Genomic DNA, 26,675 nt, shown 5'->3' on the forward strand with positions numbered 1-26,675 from the left:
CCAGGGGCAGAGCCAGCATCAAACACACCTTGATGGAGGCACAACAGAGGGAAGCTGGACTGGGGGCTCGGACCCCTGGGATCGAGGCCGCTTCCTCCACTAACCTGCTTGTGACATTGAGAAAGCACCTTCCCCTGGGGGACCCCATGCATGCTGTCGCTTCAGTCGTGTCTGACTCTCTGTGACCCCATGGACTGTAGCCCGCCAGGCTCCTCTGTCCATGGGATTCTCCAGGCAAGGATACTGGAGTGGGTTGCCGTGCCCACCTCCAGGGGATCTTCCCTAGCCAGGGATCGAACCCACGTCTCTTACGTCTCCTGCATTGGCAGGTGGGTTCTTTACCGCTAGTGCCACCTGGGAAGCCCCCTAGGGGCCCACTGTCTCACACAAAACAATAACAGCTAGACTAGTAATGAGTGAGTGAGTGAGTGAAGTCACTCAGTCATGTCCGACTCTTTGCGACCCCATGGACTGTAGCCTACCAGGCTCCTCAGTCCATGGGCTTTTCCAGGCAAGAATACTGGAGTGGGCTGCCATTTCCTTCTCCAAGACTAGTAATAGCCTTTACTAAATGCTATATCCTCATTACAGCCCTATAAAGGAGGTACTGTTATTATCCCCTGAGAACTGATAGGGAAACTGAGGCATGGAGGTTAGTCCAGGGAAAGGGTGGGTGAGATGGCCACCGAGGGCCCCAAGGACCCACAGACCCGGACTCCAAGCTTTGGGGCTCCAGCTCTGCCGGCCCTGAAAGCAGCCGCATCGGCCACTAGGTGTCAGCCCAGCCGCAGGCAGGTCGGTGCGCCCGTGGCCTTGGCCCAGGCCTTCCCAGACAGGATCCCACCTGGGCCCCAAGTGCGTTAAAAAGCTCATTAAATTGAATCACCTGCTGGTTCAGCCTGTCCAGATGACCAGAAGTTTTAAAGAAACACTCCCCTGACAAAATGAATATTCCATTACAGGCTCTGCTGGGATTTAAGTTTCACTCACTTAACTTCTTTTTTTTTTCCCTTTCCCCTTTTCCTCTCTTTCCCTAAAATAACAGACGCAGAGCCCTCCAGGGGAGCCGACTGGATTCCGTAAGGTACCGTGTCTGCTGTCTGCTCCACGCGGCTAGAGGGCAGGGCGTCTGGAGGGTTGGTGGGCCTGGGATGCTGGGGCAGGACCCCTGGGCTTTCTGGAAGGTTCCGTGAGGAATGTTCCTGGGGACTCAGCTCTGGGCTGCCCTGCTAGACCTAGGGGTCCTTGTTCTGCAGGATGCACAGTGCGTACTCAGCTCAGACAGGACACGGGGGTGTGAGCAAGGACACGGTTAGTGATTATGCTGTGACAACAGGCGTAAATCGGGAGGGTCCAGGGAGACCTGGACCACTCCAGGCCATTGGACCTCGCGGCCAGCTGAGTAGTAGATGAGCATCTGGGGTTCATGGGGCCCGAAAGAGGAGGGGGGGCTGTGCCAGTCATGTTTGACCAGCTGGTGTCTCCACTGCCAGATTCTGAGAAGTGCTCAGAGCCCTTCCATGGGGGATTGCCGGCCAGAGCCATGGCAATAAGAGACGTACTTATAGGAATAATGAGGAATAATGACCGTTACTGTAAATGCTACGTGTTGACCATCCACTCTGTGCCAGGACCTGTACCAGATCGTGCCTAGGGCGTTTCACGTCACCGTCCCCCAGTCATCCAACAGGCATCATTACCGCCATGCTAGGCATGAACGAAGCAAGGAATGACAAGACGGCAGTGACGTGTTTGGTGGAGGCACACGGCTCCTGAGCGGTCTCTGCCTCAGACTCTGAGCCCACCCTTGCCCTTCCACACGGTGCCTTGGAGAAGGCATCCCTGGGCCTGGCGGCTCTCCCCACTTATGGAACGGTCCAGTGTACATTGGCGTCCCCGCTGCCACCTCTTCTGAGAGCAGGCTTGCTTTGGAGGAGTTCCAGTTTGAACTTGTATTTGAGTGCTTTTGGATGCACTGGGTCTTGGTTGCTGTGTGCAGGCTTTCTCTAGTTGCAGCGGGTGGGGGGTGCTCTCGAGTTGCGGTGTGTGGGCTTCTCATTGCAGCGGCGTCTCTTGTTCCAGAGCACGGACTCTAGGCTCCTGGGTTTCAGGAGTCACAGAGCGTAGGCTCCGTAGTTGTATGGGCTTAGTTGCTCTGCAACACATGGGATCTTCCCGGACAAGGAATGGAACCCATGTCCCCTGCATTGGCAGGCCGGTTCTTATCCCGTGGACCACCAGGGAGGTCCTCTGAGAGCAAGCTTGTTGTCCTGCCAAGCGCTGGCTCATGACGACATAAGCCTCTGGCGTGCTCTGCTCCCAAGAGCCCCGGTGCCTCGAGATCTCTCGGGCCGTGGAGTCTGTGTTCCCAGGGGCTCTGCCCACCCAGAGGTCTTGGTCTCCAGCTGGTGTTCATGTCTCCACCTGCAGGATAGTGTATGTCCCCAAGACAGGACGGGGCAGTCACCAGATCAATGCTGTGCTCTGGGCCTGGTGGGCAAGTCGCTTTGACTCTGGGGACTTACTTTCCCCATCTGTAAAATAGAACTATCAACGCTGACTTTATTGACTTCATGAACGAATTTTGAAGATCATGTGAGCTGCTGTTCTTTCTTGAGAGGAGAGCCTGAAGCCCTGGTTTCTCCTAATTTAGAAGAGCAAAGTGCTTCTCGTGCAGTAGGAGAGTGCATCAAGAAGGCTGGGTCACCACACAGCCCAGCCTGTGACTCCTGGTGGCGGCTGAGGGCCGGGGCCACGTGTCCACGCTGCCTCCAGCTCCTGCCCGTTAAGCCCCACTCTGGTTGGGAGCCCCCATCTGAGTAGCTCCCAGGCCAGAGTTCAGGGGGAGTCCTTTCTGGGTCCCCTGGTGTTTTTGAGTGGAAGGGTTGTTTGGCTGGCTGACACCCACCCTCCAGGGCAGGCTCCCGTCCCTGGCAGCCTGTCACCGGCTTCATACGGAGTGCTCACAGCTCTGTGTTCACTGCCTGTCCCCTCAGTCACTGATTCACTTCACAGATGTTTACTGAGCTCTGACTTTGTATGAGCACTGTTGCAAGTACCTGGGATAGATTCCCAGGGCAAAGGCCTGCCAGGGTAGACTGTGCATGCCAGCGGGGTGGGCAGGGTGGAGGGGGGGGAATCGGAGAAAGGCTCTCCCCACAGCTGGTGTTGCCCAGCACAATAGCATGTTTCTGGCCAGGGAACGTCCGAGGATAGCAGTGGCTTGCGGTGTTTACAGCTACAGGTGTGTTTGTTTTTTTTTAATAATTTTATTTATTATTTTTGGCTGTCCTAGGTCTTCGATGCTGTGCAGACTACCCTCTAGTTGCTGTGTGCAGGCTTCTCATTGCAGGGGCTTTTCTTGTTGCTAAGTACGGACTCTAGGGCACCCGGGCTTCAGTAGTTGGGGCTCGTGGGCTATAGGGCACAGGCGCAGTAGTTGTGGTACATGGGCTTAGTTGCCCAGCGGTGCGTGGGATCTTCCCTGATCAGGGATCGAACCTGTGTATCCTGCATTGGCAGGCGGATTCTTTATCACTGGGCCACCAGGGAAGCCGCAGATGCAGGGTTGATCTTATCTATGGCTGGCAGATGTTGGACTCCATTTTGTGGGATATGCAAAGCAGGCAGGCTCTAAATGGCCCCCAAATTCTGCTTATTCGGCTACATTTAAAATCAAACGGATGTGTGAAAGTTTTGAGTTTGGTGCTGGCTGGCTTTTGAGCTCCTGGGTCTCAGCTCCCTGTGAAGAAGCAAGCAACCCCAGAGGCCAATATTCAGAGGCCATCTGGGGCCCCTTTATATCACAGCTTGTTTATTAAGCACAGATTTCTGGGTTCCACCCCAGAGTTTCTGGTGTGTTAGGTCTGGGGTGACCCGAGGATCTGCATTTCCAGCAAGGTCCCGTGTGATGCTGTTGCTGCAGCCTTGGGGACCAAACTTGGAGAACCATTGCTTTATGTTCTTGATTTGCACCCAGGATCCACCATTAGTGTGTGCTATGCTTTGCAAGGCTCTTAACCATGGTTTTCCAATGAATGAAATGCGGGTCCTCAGAACTAAGAGTTCTTATAAGCCAGCAGTTTCTGAATTGCTTTATAAATGAGGACCTGGATGCTAGCAGACAATGTCCTGCTTCTCTTTCAGATGGAAGACAGCTAATGCCACTTCTGGGAGTGGAGATGGGGGTGGGGGTGGAATCCTCCCCTTGGTGTGGTTCTCACGTTGTTTGCTGGGTGGGGGGGTATGCACACATGTGCAGATGTGCACAGACGCACGCAGGTCTGACAGGTAGAAACTAGACACTGTCTTCTTGGCTTGTAATCTTGCCAACTTAAAAACATTTCGTATGTTATTTTTAGTCCAAAGGGAAGAGGGGAAGAAAAAACCCTGCTCCAAAGCTAATTATTTATGAGCCGTTGGCCCTCCACGCTTTTTTTTTCTTTCCGCGCCCCGAGCCACTGAAAGCTCCAGCTACGTCAGTGGCTTCAGCCTGCTTGTTTATATAAACAGAATAATTAAGATTTATTAAACTTGCAGCTGCCTACACACTTGCCAGCTCCGTGCCACCGGATATGTCTGCCTGCAGCTTTCAGACGCATGAAAGGTCAATTGCTTTTTGAGTTGCGATTGGGCTGTGAGTCAACTGAATTCCTGCCTTGGTGCAGGGGAGCGGTCCTACCTGAGTCAGCCTTCGTGTTGAGCGGATTCACCAGTGTTTGCATTTACTGGGGTGAACTAGGCGGGGTCACAGGCCCCTGTGCAGGCTTGGAGAGCAGATGCCACTATGCATCCCATGCTGTGGGCTCTGGGAGGTGGGTCCAGATGGGGAGAGACTGGAAATCGACATTTTATTCACTTGGCCATATTTCACAGGTTTTAAGACTCATAGTTCTTCACGTTTTCACATCTTTGGAGTTGCTGTTGTTAGTTGCCCAGTCATATCCGACTCTTTGTGACCCCGTGGACTGTAGCCTGCCAGGCTCCTCTGTCCATGGGATTTTCCGGTCAAGAATACTGGAGTGGGTTGCCATGCCCTTCTCCAGGGGATCTTCCTGACCCAGGGATCGAACTGGTTCTTCTGCATTGCAGGTGGGTTCTTTACCATCTGAGCCACCAGGGAAGCCTTTCCTATTATGGTCTGGGAAGGACTGGAATTTGCTTCCGTCTGGCACTCAGAACACTCTCCACGTAAGGTTTCTTTAAATTAAAATCTCTGCTTGAGGGTTGGGTTTTGGAGGTTTTTTTTGGCTGCGCCATGCAGCATGTGGAATCTCAGTTCCCCAAGCAGAGATGGAACCCCCGCGCCTGCAGTGGCAGTGGGGAGTCTTAACCACTGGACCACCAGGGACGTCCCGCGGGTTGTGTTCTGTTTGTTTTCCTTTGGACCACACCGACTGTGCCAATTTAGATGACCCAGCTCTGGGAGCTCCGGCCTCTGGTTCAAGTTCTCAGGGCAGAGTTTTGTTTCCCGCACTCTCCAGGTGCCAAGATAAGACCTGGGATTTCCTCGTTTCCCGTTTCAGTGTGCGGGAGATTAGCCCTGAAGGTGCAGCCCTGCAGTGCCCCCGCCTTATGTGGGGTCTCCAATCAGATGCTCCATCTTCACTGTTGGGTTTTTCCTCCTTAGTGGTGTATAAAATAATAGTGCTTCTCACAATGAGCCTGGTAGAGCAGATGGAATATTGTAATACCGAATCTAGGAAAGCAAGCACTAGGGTTTTCCATGTTAGGCAATAACTTTCTCTCACAGTCGCTGCAGTGGTTTTTTTTTTGTTTAAAAATATTTATTTATGCTGGAGAAAACTTTTGAGAGTCCCTTAGACAGCACGGAGATCAAACCAGTCAATCCTAAAGGAAATCAACCCTGAATATTCATTGGAAGGACAGATGCTGAAGCTGAGGCTCCAATACTTTAGCCACCTGATGTGAAGAGCTGACTCATTAGAAAAGACCCTGATGCTGGGAAAGATTGAAGGCGGGTGGGAAGAGAAGGGGACGACAGAGGATGAGATGGTTGGATGGCATCACGGAGACAATGGACATGAGTTTGAGCAAGCTCCGGGAGATGGTGAAGGACAGGGAAGCCTGGCGTGCTGCAGTTCACGGGGCTGCAAAGAGTCGGCCACGACATAGTGACTGAACAGCAACAATTTATTTATGTCTCTCTTGGGTGTCAGGTGCAGCACACGGGCTTCTCTCTAGTTGAGGTGCTCAAGCTCAGTCGCTGGGGTGCACAGGCTTATTAGTTGCCCCATGGCATGTGGGATCTTAGTTTCCTGACCATGGATTGAACCCAAATCCCCTGCATTAGAAGGTGGATTCTTAACCACTGGACCACCAGGGAAGTCCCTGTTATGATGTTTTAAAAATCATCATTATTGGGACTTCCCTGGTGGTCCAGTGGCTAAGACTCTGCACTCCCAATGCAGGGGACCCAGGTTTGATCCCTGGTCAGGAAACTAGATTCACCATACTGCAACTAAGATCTGTGTGGCAAAAAAAAAAAAAATAATAATAATAATCATTATTAACTGGAGTTCAGAGTTGACATTAGGGTGCACTTTTTGTGTTGCGTATCCTATAGGTTTTGACAAGTGCATAGTGACATTGCAGACTAGAATCACTGCATTACCCTTCTCCCCAGCACTTCCTCTTTACCCCTCTGCCCTCCCCCAGAGCCCCTAGCAACCGCTGATCTTGTTACTTCTTTCATTCAGCAGTATGCACTTGAGTTTCCTCCGTGTCTTCTTGCGGCTAATATCTCGTTTCCTTTTACCACTGAATAACATCCCTCTGTGGGATGTACCATTCACAGTCTGTTATAGCCTTTTCCCCTGAGTCCAGGATCCGGTCTAGGATCACACATTACACTCAGTCATCACACTTCTTTAATTTCCTCTCCTGGGACCAGTCCTTGGTTTTTCTTGACCTTGACCTTCTTGAGTACAGGCCAGATATTTTGTAGAATGTCCCTCAGGTTTTGGGTTTCTGGGGTGTTTTCTTGTTGTGAATTTCTGGCAAGACTGTTCTAGAAGTGATGCTGTGTTCCTGGTGCATCTTACTGGGAGAGTGCGATTTTGATACGCTTCCCCCAGGAGTGGAGATGCTGACTCGGATCAAGTGACGAAGGTGGCAGCTGCGGGGATTTCTCACCTGTGAAGCTGCTCTCACTTCTATTGTAACTAGTGGGTCCTGACTGCCCAGCAACCCTGGAAATACAGCACCTCTTTCTTACATGGTCGCATCCTCCAGCTTCCCCAGGCCCTCTTTCCCTCCCATGACTCACTCTTTCCCTGACGGTTCCTTCCCGCCAGCTTTGGTCCCCGACTCTAGGCCTCTCACACTCTCTGATCCATTTCTCGTCCAGATCTCTCCTTCCCAGCTTTAGTCCCAAGGCCCAGACCCAAAGGGCATCAACTTGGGAGACTGCTCGGTCTCAGCCTGTCTGAAGCTGACCTCACTGTGTTCCCTGTGTCCAGCCAACCCCAGTCTCCGTATAAGCAAAGCATCCTGACCACACAGTCTTCCAAGCTGGATGCCTCTGGGTCACCCAGGACCGTCACTGACTTTAGTTCTGTCCTAGACTCAGAAGAGCCTGGTCGTGCATGGATGTCAGATGAGAAAAGATGAGGGAAGGAAAGGCAGGGAAGGGAGCCTTGTGTCCATATATCTCCTGCTGAATGGGACTCCATTTTTGCTTGAGTAATGACAAGAGCACCCCTCGCTCCAATTGTTTCATCCAGAGGTCCTTCTCCTCGATGAACCAAACTGCCTCCAGAAGGCCAGCTCAGATGGTCTCACCGCCATCTGGTCAAAAACCAAGCCATGTGTGCGAACTCAGTTCCTCAGTCATGTCCGACCCTTTGCAGCCCCATGGACTATAGCCTGCCAGGCTTCTTTGTCGATATCCATGGGATTTTCCTAGGCGAGAATACTAGAGTGGGTTGCTGTTTCCATCTCCAGGGGATCGTCCTGACCCACCCAAATCTCCTGCATCTCCTGCATTGGCAGGCAGATTCTATGTCCCTGCACCTCCTGAGACTCCCCCAGACCAAGCCAGGGGCTGGAATAACACAGTTCTGTGGCCTAACCATCACATGCAGAGCTGCCCCAGGGAGGAAACAATGGTAACTCAGCCCCACCCTGCCACTACCATTCTGTCCCTGGGTGGGGGCTCTCCACAGCCTCTGAGCCCTCCTGGGAAGTGAGTTTGGGCTCTAACTCAGTGCTTCAGCACCGAGAACTTAGTGAAGAAGATATTCAAAATGTGTGGGTAGAGCCCAGCCTGGGATCTGTGATGCCCTAAGACTCCCTGGAGCATCAGGGAGATGCCCCTTCTGGGTTCTAGAGGAAACCCAGGGAGGGGAAGCCAGCCAGCTTGTGGCTCTGCATCAGTGAAAGGGACCTTGAGGGACTGAGCTCACTGCTAAGTGAGAGTTAGTGATGGTCACTGGTAGGGCCCATCTTGAATTGCCAGAGAAAAGCTGGCCCCTGCCTGTCACCTTGAGCTCTTGGCACTGGTCTGGAGGCATCTTTGAGCTGGAGAATGAGGCCCAACCAGTTCCCGGGAAAGACCCTGAAAGCCCAAGTGATGATGCCACGTGACTTTCACACTCAGGGCCCCAGGTCAGGGTGAAACCAGCTTCAATCGAGGCCCAGGGGGACTTTGGTCATTGTTGCTGGTATTTTAAAAATTCGTTCATTCATGCATTTCTGTCTTTGCTGGATCTTTATTGCTTTGCGTGGGTTTTCTCTAGCTGCGGCAGGCGGGGGCTACTGCTCGTTGCGGTGCACGGGCTTCTCACGGCAGTGGCTTCTCTGTGGAGCACAGGCTCTAGAGCGCCGGCTCAGCAGTCGTGGTACACGGGCTTAGCTGCCCCACAGCATGTTGGATCTCCCTGGATCAGGGGTCAAACCTGTGTTCCCTACATTGGCAGGCAGGCGCCTAACCACTGGACCACCAGGGAAGTCTTTGCTGCTATTTCTTATGAGTGCCATGTAGGGTGGTAGAAGGAGCCGTGCTGACGGTTTAAGCCTGTCCCTGTGGCCTTGGGCTGCTTATTTCCTGTGGACTCAGTTTCTTCCTCTGAGAAATGGGCACAGGGTACCTCCAGAGCTGGGCAGCAGCTCAGGAAACCCGCGCCCGTGGAGGTGCGCTGAACGTGGGGCTGGAGCATGCTTGGTGTTGTTCATTAACGTGTGGAGTCCAGATGTTCTGGGGGAGCCATCGGGATGGTGCGGACAGTTCACAGACAGGTCAGTGGGTGTGAACCTGGTCACATCACGGCACCAAGGGAGGAGCAGACCATCAGACGCCCAGGAAGGGAAAGAGCCTTTTATTTCATTAATTGAGCAGATGTTTACCAAACATTGCTGCAGATATAGCAATGGATCAAACTAGTGTAGACCCTTCTTCCAGGGGGTGAAGGGGAACACAGACTTTGAAATCAGTAACCCAAAGGAAAGGTGTTGGCCATGAGAATATGTAAAAGGACTTTTTATTTGGTTAAGAGGCAGGGAAGTTCCCTCTGAGGAAGTGACTCACAAGTTGAGATTAGAATAATCAGTAGGAGTGAACTAGATGCTTTGGAGAAAGAAAGGAAATGGGTCTTCCAGCGGAAAGTGTAGGCTTTGCAAAGGCCCTGTGGTCAGAGGATGTGAGGGCCTTTAAGGGGCCAGGAGGGGGTGTTTAGGGAGAGCAGTGTTTTTCTCTCTGATGGGGCCGAGGAGGCTGACAGTATCTGGTCCTTGGAACCTGGGTGCAGGGGAAGCTTAGGGGGCTTGTAGAAACCAGCCATCTGCCCTGGGTCCCCTCAGTTGGAGGAGGAAAGGAATGAGTATTTGCCAAGCACCAACTATGCATGTGAGCGTCGCCTGTGCTGCCTCATTTATCTTTGTGATTCTGGTAGGCAGGAGTCAGACTCCCTTTGCCTTAGTAGAAGAAGCCTCTGAGGCTCAGAGAGGCTCAGTGACTTGTCCTAGGCCACACAGCTAGGAAGTGACAGGGCCAGGCTTAGAACTCAGGACTCCAAATCATTTCTTTCCCCCTCATCCTTTTTCATCAGTGGCAGGAGATTCAATCACCCTTACTGTGATAAATTCTTCCTGCCAGGATTCCTCAAAACTCTAGAGCCCCAGGTTCATGGGAGGTATTGAAGGACTCAAGCATTTAATCACCCTCTGTAATATGACCTGTTCCCTCTCCCCCACCACATGCTGTCGACCCTCCACTTCCACACCCTAAGCGGTGGGGAATGTCCTGAGGAAGCCCCTTCTCTCTTTGTGTTGTTGTTCCGTTGCTCAGTTGAGTCCAACTCTTTGTGACCCCCTGGATTGCAGCATGCCAGGCTTCCCTGCCCTTCACCATCTCCTGGAGTTTGCTCAAACTCACCTCCATTGAATCGGTAATGTCACCCAACCATCTCGTGCTCTGTCTTCAATCTTTCTCCTCCTGCTTTCAATCTTCTCCAGCATCAGGGTCTTTTCCAATGAGTTGGCTCGTCGCATCAGGTGACCACAGTATTAGAGCTTCAGCATCAGTCTGTCCAGTGAATATTCAGGGTTGATTTCCTTTATTTGTTTTTGGGTGCATCGGGTCTTGGTTGCAGCATGCAGGATCCTTTCTGCAGCACATGGGCTTCTCTCTAGTCATGGCACATGGGCTTCAGAGCATGCGGACTCAGTCGTTGCAGCACACGGGCTCAGTTGCATGTGAGATCCTAGTTCCCTGACCAGGGATTGAACCACATCCCACTGCATTAGAAGGTAGATTCTTAACCACCGGCCCTCCAGGGAAGTTTCAGCCCCTTTTTCTCTGTGGATAGTTGTAACTGCACAGAATACATGTAGTACTTTCTATGGGGAAACTCAGGCACAGAGAAGCTCCCAGATCTGAGAAGAGCTCAGATGGTCAATTTCTTTGTTGGCTTCTTAGACAGTAGTTCATGCCTATTTATGTGTGTGTCTGTGTGTAACTGTGTCTGTGTGTGTGCACGCACATATGTATTTTCTAAGCATGTGATAATACTATTAAAATGTGCCTTCTATTTTAAAGGGGATTTTAGAATCCAGGTCCCTCCAAGTGAAGATGTGAGGTCTAAGTGAATAGACACATGGCTGGCAGCAGCAGTCCTTGAAAAAGACCACTCCTTGTCAACACTTGTAAATGCAAGAGAACTTTGGACCTTCAAAGACATTTGCCCCAGATGATTGTGGCCGAGGCACAACCCTCACTTACATAAGCAAGGTAGTAGCTCTGAGCAGGGAGAGGAAAACAGAAACAGGACCCTTAGACACAGATCTCCACTGACTGCCCAGTCACTTCAGTCGGGTCTGACTCTTTGTGACCCCCTGGACTGTAGCCTGCCAGGATCCTCTCTGTCCATGGGATTCGCCAGGCAAGAATGCTGGATCGGGTTGCCATTTCCTTCTCCAGGGAATCTTCCCGACCCAGGGATCGAACCCATGTCTCTTACATCCCGTGTATTGGCAGGTGGGTTCTTTGCCACTAGTGCCACCTGGGAAGCCCACATCCACTGGGGAGACCATTAATTACAGGTTTTCAATTGTAGTGTGAACCTAGGTTAGGATGTACCTACATCTCACCCTGTTTTACTCTCCTGGGTGGGTCAGAGATTTGGAGTCGGGCAAAGTCAGCATGAAATGTCAAGCAGTCAAGTTAGACTACCCACAGACTGAGGCATCAGTAGGTGAGCCCCATGGGGGGGTCAAGAGCCCTTGGCAGCCTTGGGAAGGTCTGTCTCCTCTGTGGCCATCATGCAGCTGTTTAAACGACTTATCACACACACACATGCACACACTCCTGAAGCCACTGCTGAGATAAACCGAACCAGGAGTGCTTCTCCGTTGTGTGGGTTATAGGAAGTCTGTTTTTTTGTTTGTTTGTTTGTTTACAAAATCAGTGTCTGGGATCTTTGGTGAGTGAGAACACCTAAAGCTGGAGGCATAGGGTCAAGTGTTATCAACCTGGATGAGATAGCTGGGGCAGGAGTATGGGTGAGACCATTCAGGCATGAGGGAGAGAGGTGGAAGTGCTCAGGTCAGAACATCCCAGGAACTCTTGTGTATTTCCTATTACCATCATGCCCACCACCACCATCGCCACCATCATCACTGCCATCATCCTTACCAGCATCATCACCACCATCATTATCTTCATCCTCACCAGCATCATCACCATCAGTATCATCCTCCTCAGCATCACTGATATATCAACACATGTACCATCATCAGCGTCACTGTCATCACCATCATCATCCCCCTCACCATTATCAACACAGTCATCCTCGTCCTCATGGCCATCATCAGTATCATCATCATCATCGTCACTTGACTTGATACCCTGGAAAATGACTCCTTGGTTCCTCACAGAGCTAGTAGATATATTCTATAATAATAGTACTAGTCATAAGATCATATATACTTTTTAATTGGTGTATAAATATACTTTGCTTTGAGTCCTCACCAAAACCTGGAAAATAGAGGTAGGTGTTTTATCCCCATTTTGCAGAGAAGGAAACTGAGGCTCAGAGAAGTTATTGACTTCCCCAAAGGCACATAGTGATTGTGGGACAGTCTACACTGGAGCCTAGATGGCCAAGTTCCTGAGAGCTGGCCCCTGCCCTGCACCATGTTGTCCCTTGACAGTGGGGCCTCCACTTTACTGAGTGGCCAGCTCTTGGCCCTGCACTCCCATGAAGCTGCAACTCAGCCAGTCCCTCAAGAATTTGGGTAATATCCTTTGGCTGCTTTCATGGGTATTGCCGCAAAGAAACCCATTAGGTATTTGGACATGTGAGGTTGTTGATGATGAAGATGGTGATGAGGAACAAGGAGAGGGAGGAAAAGAAGAAGAAAGAGGGAGAGAGAGAGGAAGAGAAGATGAAGAAAGTGATGATGGAGAACACAATGATGAACCTGGTGGCAATGATGGTGATGGTGGTAGTCATGGTGGTGATGGTGATCATAATGATGATTATGGTGGCGATGGTGATGACCATGACTTAGATTGTGGCAATAATTTTTGTTTTCTTTTATTGTTATCTTTTCAAACCCTTGTGCTAAGAGCTGACTTTTCCCCCCTTGAATGTGTCTTCTGTAACAGATGAGGGGACAGCCTCCTTTCACCAGCACCCCATTTTTCCTGGGAAGAGGGAGGCTCTGCATTGGGGCGCATGGTGAGCCCAGAGGGCCACTGGCTATCCAAGGCCAACTGGGGCCCTGCAGGGCTGCTGTATGGTCTTGCCTGGGAGGGATTCTGACATAGAGGTCTTTAGTCATAACCCCACAGATGGTAGCTTCACCCCATTAGCCAAACTCATACACCAAAGAAGATGACTACAGTAATGATGCATAATAATAGTAATGGTAGCAGCTTTGAGTCTCTGCTGTGTGCCAGGCTTTGTTTCACGGAATCCTCACAATGCTGTCAGATAGGTACCATTATTCCCCCTATTTATAGATGAGAAATCTGAAGTTTAGAGAGTTCGAGTGACCTTCCTCAGATTCACACCCAGGATTCTTATAAACCAGGCAAAGATTTATGTGACAATGGACAAAACCTGTAACTGTTTTATCCTCTTCTTCTCTTGCCTTGAGTGGTTTGAGAAAACTAGAGATCTTGGTTTCTGGGAGAACGGACATTAGCCCCACTTCACAGACGGGAAAACCGAGGCTGGGAGCAGTTGGAGAGTCAGCCCGGAGCCAGTGTGGCTCCTCCTGTCGCCCGAGGGGGGCCTTCCCCTTCCCTCCCCTCCCGGGCCGAGCCCCGAGCCCCAGCCCCGAGCCCGCTCACGTCTCCCACTTTGGTTTTGCAGACCGCGCAGTGGCGAGGGCTCGGCCCTCTCTGCCGGAAGGTGTGCTGCGTGGCGCTCCCGCTGCAGCTGATGCTTCTGCTCTTCCTGCTGCTGCTCTTCCTGCTCCCGGTCGGGGAAGAGAACCGCAGCTGCCTCCTGGCCAACAACTTTGCCCGCTCCTTCATGCTCATGCTCCGCTACGACGGCCCCCCGCCCACCTAGCCCCCCTCCCCACCACCGGGGGCGCTTGGTGGACGCTCTTCTCCAAACTTCCAGCAGCCCCAGCCTCCTCTGGAGGATGCTGGGGACCTGGAAACAGAGGCAGGCCAGAGCCCACTGGGCTGCATCCCTGTAAATACTATATCGATGTTCCCAGAACAAAATTACTTTTTTATACAGTATTGTCTCAGTCTATTTATACTAAATGTGTATTACGTGTGACTTAGGGGATAATGCATAGCCATCTTTTTTATATGCTCAGTATGTATCATTTCATGTATGACCTCTATTTGTCATTGGGAAAATTCCCAGCAGTGTTTTCGTCCAGTGGGATCTTGTAGCATTTTGGCCTTGGTCTGCAGTCAGCCCTGGAAAGCAGGGACAAGAACATGTTGTTTGTATGGCCATCTCCTATCCAAGAAACCAAGCCCCACATCCAGATGTTCGTGAAGAGGACTCTGAGCCGTTGACACAGAAGAACGGCTCTGGCCCTCACTCAGAGCCCAGGGACTCTTGGTCTGGGCACAGTCAGAGCAGCCGTGCTCATCTGGACTTCAGAGTGACTGCAGACTAGATGCTGTGGGTGAGAAGCAGAAAAAGGGCTGATTCCGGGCTGGCCCAGGAGCAGCAGTGAAAAGTGGCAAGCGACTGAGTGAAATTAATGGAGGAAAGAAGAACTCCAAAGAGCAGACCCAGAGCTAAGAAAGCGCAGCAGAAGGGGGACCTCGGGAGCTCCGGTAGCCCAGACCAGTGAGGAAGGCCCATGGTCTGAGTCTGCAGGGAATGGTTAGGCCATGCTGCCCATGTTCTCTGCTCTGCTCCGGGAGAAAATGAAGGAGAAGGAGCTCATTGTTAAGATTCCCACGCAGAAGGGTAAGCACACTGTGTGTAGCAGCCAGGTGCCTGACAGTGCTGGAAAGATGCGTTACCTCCGTCACACAGGCTGAGTTTTTCATCATCTACGGCTCCGGCTGAAGGGACAGAGGGAAGCATCTGACCAACCAGGGACCAGAGATCAGGGGTCCAAGACAGACAGGAGGGGTCATCCGCAGTCTCAGCCAGTCTGAACGGTTCTCTCCTCCTCCCAGAAAGGACTTTGGAGAGAGCTGGGTCCTCTGGGCCATGAATGTCCCACACACATGCCCACAAGGGACACAGATGCCCCAAACCAGGCCCTCTCTGTGAAGGCTTGGCAATCAGGCCCATGAGCCACCTGGGCCTTGAGGCTGGAAATATTGCATTGGCCAAAAACTTCATTTGGGTTGTCTGTAACATCTGATGGAAAAACCTGAACGAACTTTTGGGCCACCCAATACATCCCTTCCTCCCCAGGGAGTTCTGGAATGGTTCCTAAGTGTTTCATCACTGGATCCTATTTTCCCCAAATCAACACTAAAGTTTCCTTTTTAAAAATGCTTAGGGCCCACTCTTTACTGTTTGATTTTGTCTGTTGAGCTACGCATAGGAGACCAAGAGGGGATTCCTCAGGCCTTTGAAATCAGTGTCACAGACCCAGAAAGGCCTTTAAACAGAGGGGAAGCTGAAGACCCCGGAGGGCCCAGGCTCCCAGCACTGTGCACCGCACCCCCACACTGCCCTCTGGGCCTCGCTGGCCCAGCCTGCTCAGGGCTCTCGGCGCAGTGACCCAGGCCTCCCTGTAACGGGAAGAGCTGGACACTCACAGGGCAGGAAAACAGGGTCGCAGGGAGGAGCCCTCCAGGCCGGCTTAGAATGCATACTTTCCTCAAGATGTTTAGAAACCAAGCCACAGGCCATTCTCCATGGGAAAATCTGGGGCTGCATGAACCAAGACCTCGGGCCCAGGCGGCTGAGCCCAGATCCTCACTGGGTTGTGTCGTTCCAGCCTGAGAAGGTCAGTACTGTGGCGGGACCTTTGAATATCTCCACGCAGGTGGAGGCCCAGAGAGGGGAGGTAACTTACCCAGAGCCACACAGCGGCGGCGGCTAGGGCCAGAGCCGATCCTGGTCACTGCTGCCTCTGGGTGGTGCCCGGCTCACTGTGGCCCCCCACCAAATCTGTAACTTCAAAAAGGCTCGAGGGACATGAATTCAGCTGGGTCACGTGTCCTACGTGTCAGGGAGGGAGAAACTGTAATGTGTGGGCTGGCGGGAGGGAATGAACTTATATTTTTAAAACTTTGATACCATAGAGCTTGTTTGCATAACTTTTTTTTAAAAAAGAATTGATATTTTCATTACTTTCATATAAAGACAGTTGTGATATGACATAACCATTGTGAACTGGTGCTTCTCAAGTGTCATCTCTTTTGCTTAAAAGTAGGTGCAGATAATTATGAATTTTATGATGTTCTAGCTTCCTGAGGACCAATCTCGAAGAGCTTTCATGTGCCTTTTGAGAAAGGTGTCGCGGTGGGACCTTCGTGCATTTATTTTTTTCTGTCACCCGGAGTGTGAGAGGTGGTAAGATGTGTCAAGTTCACTGCCCAGCCCAGTGGTGTGTGTCTGTGTGTGTGCACACACACGTGCAATGTGTGGAAGAGACAGAGACAGGGAGAGAGGGAGAAAGAGAGGGGGGAGAGAGAGAGAGACAAAGTGATGGGGCCGGGGGGAGAGAGAGACGAGGAAGATGAAGAAGAAGTGGGGGCAGGGAAGGGGAGGGGAAGGAAGACAGAACACAGGGGAGCCTGATCAAAGCTGCCGTTACCCTCCTTAGCTGTCTTTCGATCCCCTGATGCGGGACTCCCTGCCCCCAGGGTGGCCTTGTCTGGGCCATGCGGGTGGGGTGGGGAGGGGAGAGATCCCTGCCTGCTCTGTGAATTCAAGGCTTCCTTTGAGGGTCTATTATCTGCATGTCCCACTAGGGGCAACACAGTGACCTCCAGCAAGGCTCTCACATCCCTGGCCCAGTCAGGACTGTGCCCTAATTCCTTCTCTCGTGGGAACTCAGCTACTGGAGTTGGGGCTCCCCCTGTTCCTCTCACTCCAATAGGATTGTCACCTGTCTGGGTCAGCAGCAGAGGAGAGGTGATGAGGCTGTGAGCGGTGGGCGCAGGTTCAGCATGAAATACATGGGCATCTACTCTCGTGGCTGCATCCGCGGCAGACATCAATAATCAACCACCAAGCCCCTCCCCTCCCCAAGGACTTCAAAGGACCTCACAGTCCTTCTCAAAACCAGTCCAGGCAGTTGCTGCCAATCACTCACATTTGTCATGTGAGAAAACCCCGTTTGACATATTTGTACCCAGTCCTACTCCCCTCAGAAAACTCTCAATTCTGGCCTCCTTTTTCATTTTAAAATTAGGGTGTCCTCAATCACTTCCCTTTAGTCTAGCCCCTAGGGGAGACAAACTAACCCCAGAAATCAGGTAATGGGCTGAATTATCACAGAGGACTTTTCGGAAAAGCAGATGGAGTAGGGAATGCTAAATTGCCAGTGTTTGTATAGACTGTCTTGATCCAACTTTTTGCTCATTTTACAGATGAGAAAACTGAGGTCCTGACAGCTCCTGCTCACCCAGTGAATCCAGAGAATTCGTTCAGGAGGTGGGGGTCGATCTCTGCACCCACCGGGTGACAGAGTGATCCTGCTCAGTGCTGGGCAAGGTGGGGCTGGCGCTCTGGTGTTAAGAGCTTGTGACCTTTGGTGCGTCACTTGCCACCTCCCAGCATCCCCTGGTCAAAGGGGAAATTAACCCTGGAACATCCCACCCCTGCTTGCAATGTTAGATATTCTGGGAAGATGATGGTGGGCTTCTGTCTTGAGGCAAAATCTCTACAGTCAGCCGCAAGTGTCAGAACCTCCTCTTCTACCAACTTGGACTTAAATCAGGGGATGTTGCTCATCCCTCATCCTGAGAAGTGAAGAGCTGGGCAGCTGTTGGCATCATTTCCTCACTTCAAGGATTTCAGAAACAAGGTTTCTGTGGCTCTCTTTCCTTTTCCTTATGATTACCTCATGGCCCAAGATGCTTGCCCTACCTCCAGATTTTTCATCTGGATTCCAGTTGGATGAAGTAGAAAAAGAAGGCTAGAAAATTTTCAGGAGCTTTCCCAGAAGCCCCATCCAGACACTTCTGTTAGTATCTCATAGGTCAGAACCATGTAACATGGTTCCTTGATATCTGCAAGGAGTCTGGAAATACAACCCCTAACAAAACGGGCATCTCTTAGCAAGAAGGAGGGGTTGAGTGGATTGGGGTATCACATAGGTATCTCTGTCCTCGTTGTCTTGACCCTCTGTGTCTTGGTTTCATGCTCTGTCAGCAGAACTCAGGGGCATTCATCATTGAGGAGTGAGAATGACCTTACCAAGACTGCCCCCCACCTGCCTCCCCCGGTGACGGGGGTCCCTGAGTCCTTCGAGTCCCTCCCCCTTCATGAGGCATTGTAGCTTTTTCCTCTGTACTCAGGACACTTCTAGACCCACTTTCTTGCAAATAAATCAAGTGCACTTCTTGACCAGAGTGTGTGCAAAGGCAGTCCCCCTAGCCCCCACCCCATCCTGTCTGTGTAGACACAGGGATAAGCTTTTTAACACTTTTGTGTTTGAATTCAGCCTAGGAAATTTATAGTTGCTTTAATTTCTTCTGGAACATCAGTTACTCCTGGGCACAGATCCTGGAAAGAGCAGCTTTCTGAGCTTTTCCAGGCTTCCGCCCCACCCCCCATTTTCCAGCTAAGCCCCCAAAAGAGAACATGGGAGGACACACAGCCCAGGTGGCTCCCAGCATCTGCCTGGCGGAGCCCACAGCGCCTGCAGCAGAGGGGCAGATTCAAAAGACTTAAGCCATTTTTCCCTCACTTTCAATTATAAGAGAAAGGCCTTCTGTTTGTCAAAGTGAGGAAAAGGGGAAATCTTTTTTTTTTTTAAAGAAATTAAAGAGACAAAAGCTCACCGGTCTAAAAACAGATCTTCAGGCAGAGCACCCAGAGCCTTCGAGAATAGTCAGCCTATTCAGCATCCTTCGGTGCCTGCCTTTTGGTTGTCCTGGTAACGGAACAGCTGCTTACAGGTTGGTACCCAAGCACCTTGTCCAGACGGGATCCTACAGGAATCCTACAGAGGGACCTCAGTTTTCCCAAAAGGCCCCAGGCTTCCTTTCAGGAAAGTTTACTTCTAAGCTCGGCAACCAGAGCTCAGGGAGGCAGCCCTTCTTCCTGTTCTAATGGAAATGAGAGGGAAGAAACAAACTGAGGATCTGCAACTGAACCCTGACTTCTTCCAAAAGCCCATGGCATGAAATCCTGGTCTTGTTTTTAGGTGATGAAACCGGAGCACCGAGAGGGTTAGCAGTCTGCCTAAAAGCAGCCAGCTAGGGTTGAGTGGTCGAGTTGGGACTTGGATGATGGATGATAGGCTCCAGGCTTCTCTTTAGCCTCAGCTGCTTTTCTTTCCTTGGCAGGCCTGGGTTGCTGCAGCTTTGGCAGCCAGTTAGCTAGTTGAAGGGCTTCCCAGGTAGCTCAGCTGTAACAAATCCATCCACCAGTGCAGGAGACGCAGGAGATGTAGGTTCAATCCCTGGGATGGGAAGATCCCCTGAGAAGACAATGGCAACCCACTCCAGTATTCTTGCCTGGGAAATCCCATGGACAAAGGAGCCTGGTGGGCTACAGTCCATGGGGTCGCAAAGAGTTGGACACGACTGAGCGCATGTTCATGGTGGCTAGTTGAGGGTAACGTCCCAGAGCAGGACTTCTTTCTGATGTCCACTCCCGGGAGCCAGGAACTGGCAACACCAGAGTGACGTGCCGGGAGACGGAGGCAGGGTGCTTCCCTTCCCTGGAAAAATGGAAACAGACCACCTCTGCAGGGTAGCTGGGGGGCAGGGTTGGCTTTGGGCTGTGGCTGCCTGTAGGGCTATTCTGATTCCGTCTACTGGAGGGAAGAAAGAGGCGTTTTCTCTGCAGAAACAGTGGCCTTGCATGTTCTAGAAGTTTCATGGGTGAGGAAGAAATGGATAGAGGAAGTTTTGTGTGAATGTGTAATGTGTGTGTACACATGTGTGTGTGGCGAGGGGCAGGAATGGGTGTGTTCTACACACTCCACCCAGAAGCACAGAGGCGCAGCCCTTATTTCCGTCCCTGGGCTGATGGACAACAGACCCACCAGCCCGTGGTCTCTGGGACCCTCAAGGTGACCACGCTGGACCCAGGACGTGTCCCCTGATCCCAGCATTTTATGCCCTCTTAAGGGGAGCCACCGGCTGGCCTCCATACAAAGGGGTGGTCAGCTGACCCCTGAGGTCTCTGCCTTCTGAAAAACTCCCTGAGGCTGGTTTGGACACTTGCCTTTTCCTTTTATTGGACTGGCACACAACCTGCTCGGAGACGAGGGCTTCATTCACTGAGTCCTAGTTTGCCCATTTCTATCTTACTCTGTGTGTTTCTGTGTCTGTTAGAAACCCGTGATGTTCAAAGAGGCTAAAAAGAACAACAAGAAATAATCATCGAACAGCTCAAGAATGCTGGTTTCTGTCCATTTTTCTGCTCTCAACCACTATTTCTTAAAACATTTATGATCTCCACGTATGTGGATGAGGAATGACTAACTCTGCGTTCTCTTTTCAATTATGTTTGATTTTGTAGGACTCCTCTGAGGAAGGATCAGCTTTGATTCTTTTCATTTGCTTATGTATATTCATTCCATGTTTTCTTCCAGGAAAGGTTTAAGGCAAGATTTGAGTGGATACATGGTTAACACGGTCATTGTAGGGCTAGAAATAACCTGTTTATTGAGCATACAATCTATTTTTAACCAATAAATGGACCGGCTAATTTTTTAAAGAATGTATCCGGGATCCAAATGAAGGAAGGAAGAAACCAGTGGCTGTTCATAGAATATGTTGAGCACCTAAGATGACAAGCAGGAAAAATGGCAAGTTTCTAGTATGAGCTTTGGAGGTATCACTATCACCCACCTGCCCATTTCAAGTCCAGAAGACCAACCCTCTCATCCCCAAACACATGAGCCTGATAGATTTGTTAGTTTCTCTTGTCCCACCCTCCCAAGTCGGGGCTCGGGAACCAGAGGGTCCCATACTTCCCCAGAACCCCACGTGGAGGCATCACCACCTTCCTGCAGTTGATCTACCATCAGTCAAGTCCACAGAGGCAAAAATCAGCCCAGCCTTGCCCTTGAAACCCAGTGACGCTAGCCTAGTACCGAACAGCTATTCATGTGGCTGGACTGGTCTGGTTAATGCAGGGTGAGCCAGGTGAGGTCAGCTGTGTGTGTGTGTAGATGCTGTGTCCGTGGGTTTTGTCATCAAAAGCAAACTAACTTGTTATCATTGTTTAAAATGTCCTACTATGTGAACAGTAGGCATGGGGACCATATTCACTCCTGTCCTATTATTTGTGCTGGTGAAACACGCATTTGTAACAAATTAAGCTTTCTGGGAAGGCAAGCAGAGGGGGAGCCCAGTGGCTGCCTGGGCTGCCTGTTCCAAACATGTGTGTCTTATCTCGGTTCATATCAAGTCCGAAAGCAGCCAAGAGCCTCCCCTGCCTTCCCTGCTGGGGACCGGGAGGGACTCCAGGGCCCTTGGAATTTCTCCTCTGTGCTCTGTTTTAAAGTCGCTTGAGGCTTCCGTCCTCTTCCTGTTCAAGTTGGAAATGGCTGTGTTCTCAAAGATGGCTCGACATTTTGGCGGGTGCTTTATGTTTCCTGCAATGTATCTGCCTTATGTTTGGAAATAAAAATCTCTATTTTGGTCTATGAAGCATTGTGTGGTTTGCAAGTTTCTTTTTTCTGAGATTAAGGGGTGTGTCTGAAGAGGTTATAAGGAGAAGGATGCTGTGCAGCCAAGGCTGACTGAGGGATGAGCCCTGATTTCCAGGCAGAACAAGGGCCTGGCGAATGCAGGGGGTGGGGTCAAGGCAATAGCATCTCTCAATTGCATCAGCTGGGAAGCATCTTCTTAAGCTCTGCCTGCATCTCCCCAGACCTCCTGGGTCACAGGGTCAGGGATGGGGACAGGCCAAGCAAATTTTAGAAACTCCAAAATGCACGCTGAGTAGAGAAATGGCCCCAAACAGATCCAGGCACAAGGAGCTAACAGAAGGTTTCTTCTAACACGGCTCCCAACCCCCTGAATCAGAGCCCCATTGTGACGGTTTGTTTAACAAACTGTTCTTAGGCTCCGGGATCTGGTTTCCTAAACCACAGCGCATTGGAAGCTTCAGGCAGAGGACACATTTTTAGAATCAGGAGAAGGGCAATCCCAAGCCCAGTTTCCAGGAAAAGTCTTAAGAAACCAGCAAGGAAACCCAGTTGATGAAGGCTCCTAATTTAGGGCCCCAGCTTGCCAAGAAAAGGGAAAGTTAGGTTCAGAATCTGCTGACAAAGGCAGATGTGTGCACTTCAGTCTAGAACACGTTCCATGAGAAGGATTTAAAACAGAAAGGCTAGGACTTCCCTGGTGGTCCAGTAGTTAAGAATCTGCCTTCCAATACAAAGAACACAGATTCTATCCCTGAATGTTGCGGGGCAGCTAAGTCCACACAGTGAAGACCCAGCACAGCCGAAAAACAACACCCCCCCCACCCACCGCCCCGAAAAAAAACAGAAAGTCTCTGCCCCTTGCATAATTTATTCCCCACAATTTAAAAATCTACCATTGTTTTAATAATGCATGTAACAGTTTTTCTAATTTGTTATCTTAAGAAATCTCCCTCACCTTTTGGGAGGACAGAGAAGTGATGCGTCTGTAATCCCTCATTCCTAAAGTGCTGGGAAAAGGTAGACCCAGGTTCTAGACTCTTCCTTAACCTAAGCGGCATCCAGACAGTGAATGAGAAAGACCTGGAACCTTCTAGATTCAAGACTGGGTTCCACAGCACATGCCCTAGCGTTTGTTGAAATCACTCTCTGAGGTTCTCCCACCCTGATCTTCACATGCTTTACTTTAAATTCATTTTCTTCTTTTTAAAAATGTTTACTGAAATATAGTTGCATTAAAAGCTGTGTTAGTCTCAAGTGTACAGCAGTGATTCTGTATACACACACACACACACATATATATATATATTCTTTTTTAGGTTCTTTTCCATATGATAGTTTATTACAAGACATTGAGTGTAGTTCCCTGCACTCTACATCCGAGTTTTTGACTTGGTAGAGCAGCCCTGCAGACAAAGATCAAAGAATGGAACTGTCTGTTCTGTTCGGAGGGGGTCTTTGGTGGCCACAGGTCACCCTTGTTGAAAGGAGACTAGTGACAAAAGACAGGATGACTTTTCACCATCAGACTCCGACAAGAACAAAATTTGTTTGCTACAAGGAACTTGGAACTGAAAGAAGCGGATCCAGCAGGCATCTCAGGACCTACCGGCTAGTCTCAGAGTAAGGGCAAATGCCTCTTTTTTCCTGGCTATGCTGAGTGTTCGCAGCTGCGGAATCTCCTCTCTGGTTGTGGTGCATGGGCTCCCCATTGCGTGGCTTCTTTTGCCACACAGCCCTGGCTTCAGTAGTTGCAGCATGTGGCCTCTAGAATGCAGGCTCAGTAGTTGTGGCACGCGGGCTTAGTTACCCTGAGGCATGTGGGATCTTCCTGGGCCAGGGATCGAACTCATGTCTCCAGCACTGGCAGGCAGATTCTTTACCACTGAGCCACCAGGGAGCCCTGGCCACATACTCTTGAACAAACCTTTACAATCATGGGGCCGGAGATATAGAAGCCCCTCTCTCCTAATCTCCTAATTAGTTCTCAAAGAAATAAAGCATATCCTTTGCCCTGTAGGTGAAAATATAATTGGTCATGGTGTTTCTGATTTTAAGAAGCTTTAATTCGCATAATGGAATAGTATGCCGGGCATCATATATAGTAATTAAGCATGCCTTACATGTTTGTTTCTACATCAGAGGCTTCAAATCTTGGGTCGGAAGCTTCAGCATTAAAACACTGATTCAGTGGGAAAACTAGATTCAGTCTCTTTTGTTTTAATTTCACACCTTTGGGGGAATCTAACCCACGGTGAAAGTTACATTAAACACACACATGGTTTCTAAACCTTTACAGAACTCTCTCTCCTACTCCTGGCTGAGTGATTAACTCATTTTTATGACTATGCTTTTTTTCTTTTTCCCACAACCAGGCATGCTATGGAAGTAATTATCTTACCTCTGTTTTCATCTGTGGCTTCCAAGCCCAGCCGTGACATGTTTAATTGGAGAGATTCATCATCTTTTGTGGAAACCCCTTGGTGAGGACATTATTCACTACTTGGCCTTGGCCCCTTCTGTCACCATCTCACCAACCCCAGCTCCAACCGCTCCTGCCATGACCTTTCTCCACCCTGCTTCCCCCAATTACACATTGAGATGGGCCACTTGCTCGAAGCCTCCATCACTGGTATGGCCATTGCCCTTACTCATGCATCCTAGGACCTGCTCCCGGCTCCTGCTTGGTCTTCACTGTGGCTTCTGCTGCCGATTTCTAACAGGAGGGCTCCTCTACCAATGGACATCAAGGGTAATTGTTCCAAATTGTCCTGCCACATGGCCTCTCTCACTTGGAGGGTACATTTTTCCCATCCTTGAGCATGTGCAAATAATTGAGGCCCCTTTGCTTTGGAATAAGCTGATGAGATGACAAAAAGAAAAGTAAAATTTAAAAAAGGAAACCAAATGGAAGGTGGTAGCCTGGATTGCATCCTGGAATAATCAGAGGACATTGGCCGAACACCCGATGAAATGCAAATGAAGTCTGTGGCCCTGTTAATAATACGGGGCCAGTGTTAGTGTCTTGGTTTTGAAAAATTTCCCATGTGACATAAGATGTGAGTGTTAGATGAGATCAGGTGAAGGATATATGGGAACTTTATGCTCTTTTGCCACTTTTCTAAAATTATTCCAAAATAAATGTTTTTAAAATATAGATTTTTATGGCCTTGTAAAAAAATATGAGCATACTTTTTTGCCCTTAATGTGAATGCTTAAAATGGGGATGACTATGTTCTCGGAGCAGGATTGGAGGCAACCTGATCTATGTTTGGCTCTTAGCAACTGCATCACAATCTTAATCGACCTTGAGAAAGTTCTTCAATCTTCCTGAATGATTCAAAGGGATGTGGTTGTGGGATGAATGAGGCTATACTGAAGAGCTTGTATGGGGCTTGGCACAGAATAAACAGTTGACATTGGGAGCTATTTATTCAACGCCCTTCCTAGCGGCTTCCGCAGTCATGCTAGGCAGGTTCAGAAGAAGTGTCATGTTTTAGCCATCTGAACTTGGAGTTTCTAGGATACTTACCTTGATTCCAAAGTACTTACCTGTAACAAGTGCTAGGGGTTTGGGGTGTCCCCTGTAGGCTTGCAAGTGTCCTAGAGATACTTGTTGGAGGAGATTCTGGAATCAGGATTCAGTTGCAGGCAATAGAATCCACTCAAACTAGTATGAGAAAGCATTCATTATGCGATATTAGGTCTATGGGGCACAAAGAGTCAGACAGGACTTGGCGACTGAACAACAACAAAATAAGGTGGGTTGCAAAATTGTTGGAAAAAATTGAAGTAGTGGGCTGCAGTCTGAGAATCCAGGAATAGTTTTGGCCCTGGAACCTCTCTGCCTCTTCCATGAGGAAGAAAGAGGCGCTCATGATGGTAAGAAGCTGCCAAACCAGGAAGCTGCTGAGTGAAGTCTCATGGTCTCCACGCCATCCTCAGCAGCAAAACAGATACCCCACGTCAGGCTGTCTCCTCCGTGCTTCCCTTCCATACTGAGAGTTGTATAGGAGAATCTGAATGAGCAAAAACCTAGGTCACATCTAGAATCTGGCAGCAAAGGAGTTGGGAAATGTCATTTTAGCTTTCTTCTTTCTGCCTTACAGGAAGGCATCCTGTAAAGGAGTCTAATGAGTGATGAAGGAGCAAAATCCATTTGGTGTCCTGCAGTCCACACCTCTGGAGACTTCATATCTTTGTACACTCCCATTTCCATATCTAAACTTCTAAGCAGAAACCATAGCAGAAATAATAAGATCGCACTCCATCTAATCCAGCTACCTCTTTATGAACAGGGGCATGCTTAATAGCATGTCACTAGTCATTTTTAAAAATTTCTATGCTCTATCATTTTTCCTGTTTCATTTATAATCTCGACTTGATGTCCTGGAGGCCGAAACTTAAATTAGAAGGTTAACCACCCCCATTCCTGCCACTGTGCCCAAGTGGTTCAAGAGCGGGTACTGGGGTAGCTGGAGGAGGAGGTTGTGTGATGTCCATGAGATGGGCCACATTGTCCACGTGGCTGTCAGGAACCTCTTTGGCATAGACAGACTTTTGGTGAACATTCTTAGACCCCACCCACACCTTTACACTCAATATCCATTCCAAAAGGACAACCCACAAGTCTCTTCCTCCCTCCTCTTTGTTATCAATCCTCAGTCTTAAACTCTTTGCAAGCCCCTGATCATCGTTAAGTCAAGAAGACTTCCCTTGCGGGCTTCCCAGGTGGTGCTAGTAGTAAAGAACTTGCCTGCCAATGCAGGAGACATACAAGACGCAGGTTCGATTCCTGTGTCGGGAAGATCCCCTGGAGAAGGAAATGGCAACCTACTCCAATATTCACACCTGGAGAATCCGATGGACCGAGGAGCCTGGCGGGCTGCAGTCTGCTGTCACAAAGTGTCACAAAGAGTTGGACTCAACTGAAG

The 26,675-nt window shown here is 50.0% G+C and overlaps 1 protein-coding gene and 1 non-coding gene across 7 annotated transcripts in view; both read left to right on the forward strand.

Moving 5' to 3' along the window:
- Nucleotides 1-24,898, forward strand: part of SYNE3 (spectrin repeat containing nuclear envelope family member 3) — a 108,687-nt gene extending 83,789 nt beyond the window's left edge. For 3 of the 6 annotated variants that reach the window (XM_020899137.2, XM_070477885.1, XM_020899136.2), the window contains 2 exons: nt 1,046-1,084; nt 13,839-21,742. In XM_020899137.2, coding sequence (XP_020754796.2) covers nt 1,046-1,084; nt 13,839-14,039 — 240 coding nt within the window. In that variant the 3' untranslated portion in view covers nt 14,040-21,742. Of the gene's footprint in view, nt 1-1,045; nt 1,085-1,631; nt 2,595-5,091; nt 12,913-13,838; nt 21,743-24,116 lie in introns of those variants that run through there. The other 3 variants (XM_070477884.1, XM_070477882.1, XM_070477883.1) reach the window with 3 other exon arrangements.
- On the forward strand, nt 6,389-6,461 carry TRNAG-CCC (transfer RNA glycine (anticodon CCC)). Its single transcript has one exon. It is a non-coding gene; the product is annotated as a tRNA-Gly (tRNA).
- Nucleotides 24,899-26,675: the final 1,777 nt, after the last annotated feature.

Source organism: Odocoileus virginianus, chromosome 16 (assembly GCF_023699985.2).
Source record: "Odocoileus virginianus isolate 20LAN1187 ecotype Illinois chromosome 16, Ovbor_1.2, whole genome shotgun sequence".
NCBI lineage: Eukaryota > Metazoa > Chordata > Mammalia > Artiodactyla > Cervidae > Odocoileus > Odocoileus virginianus.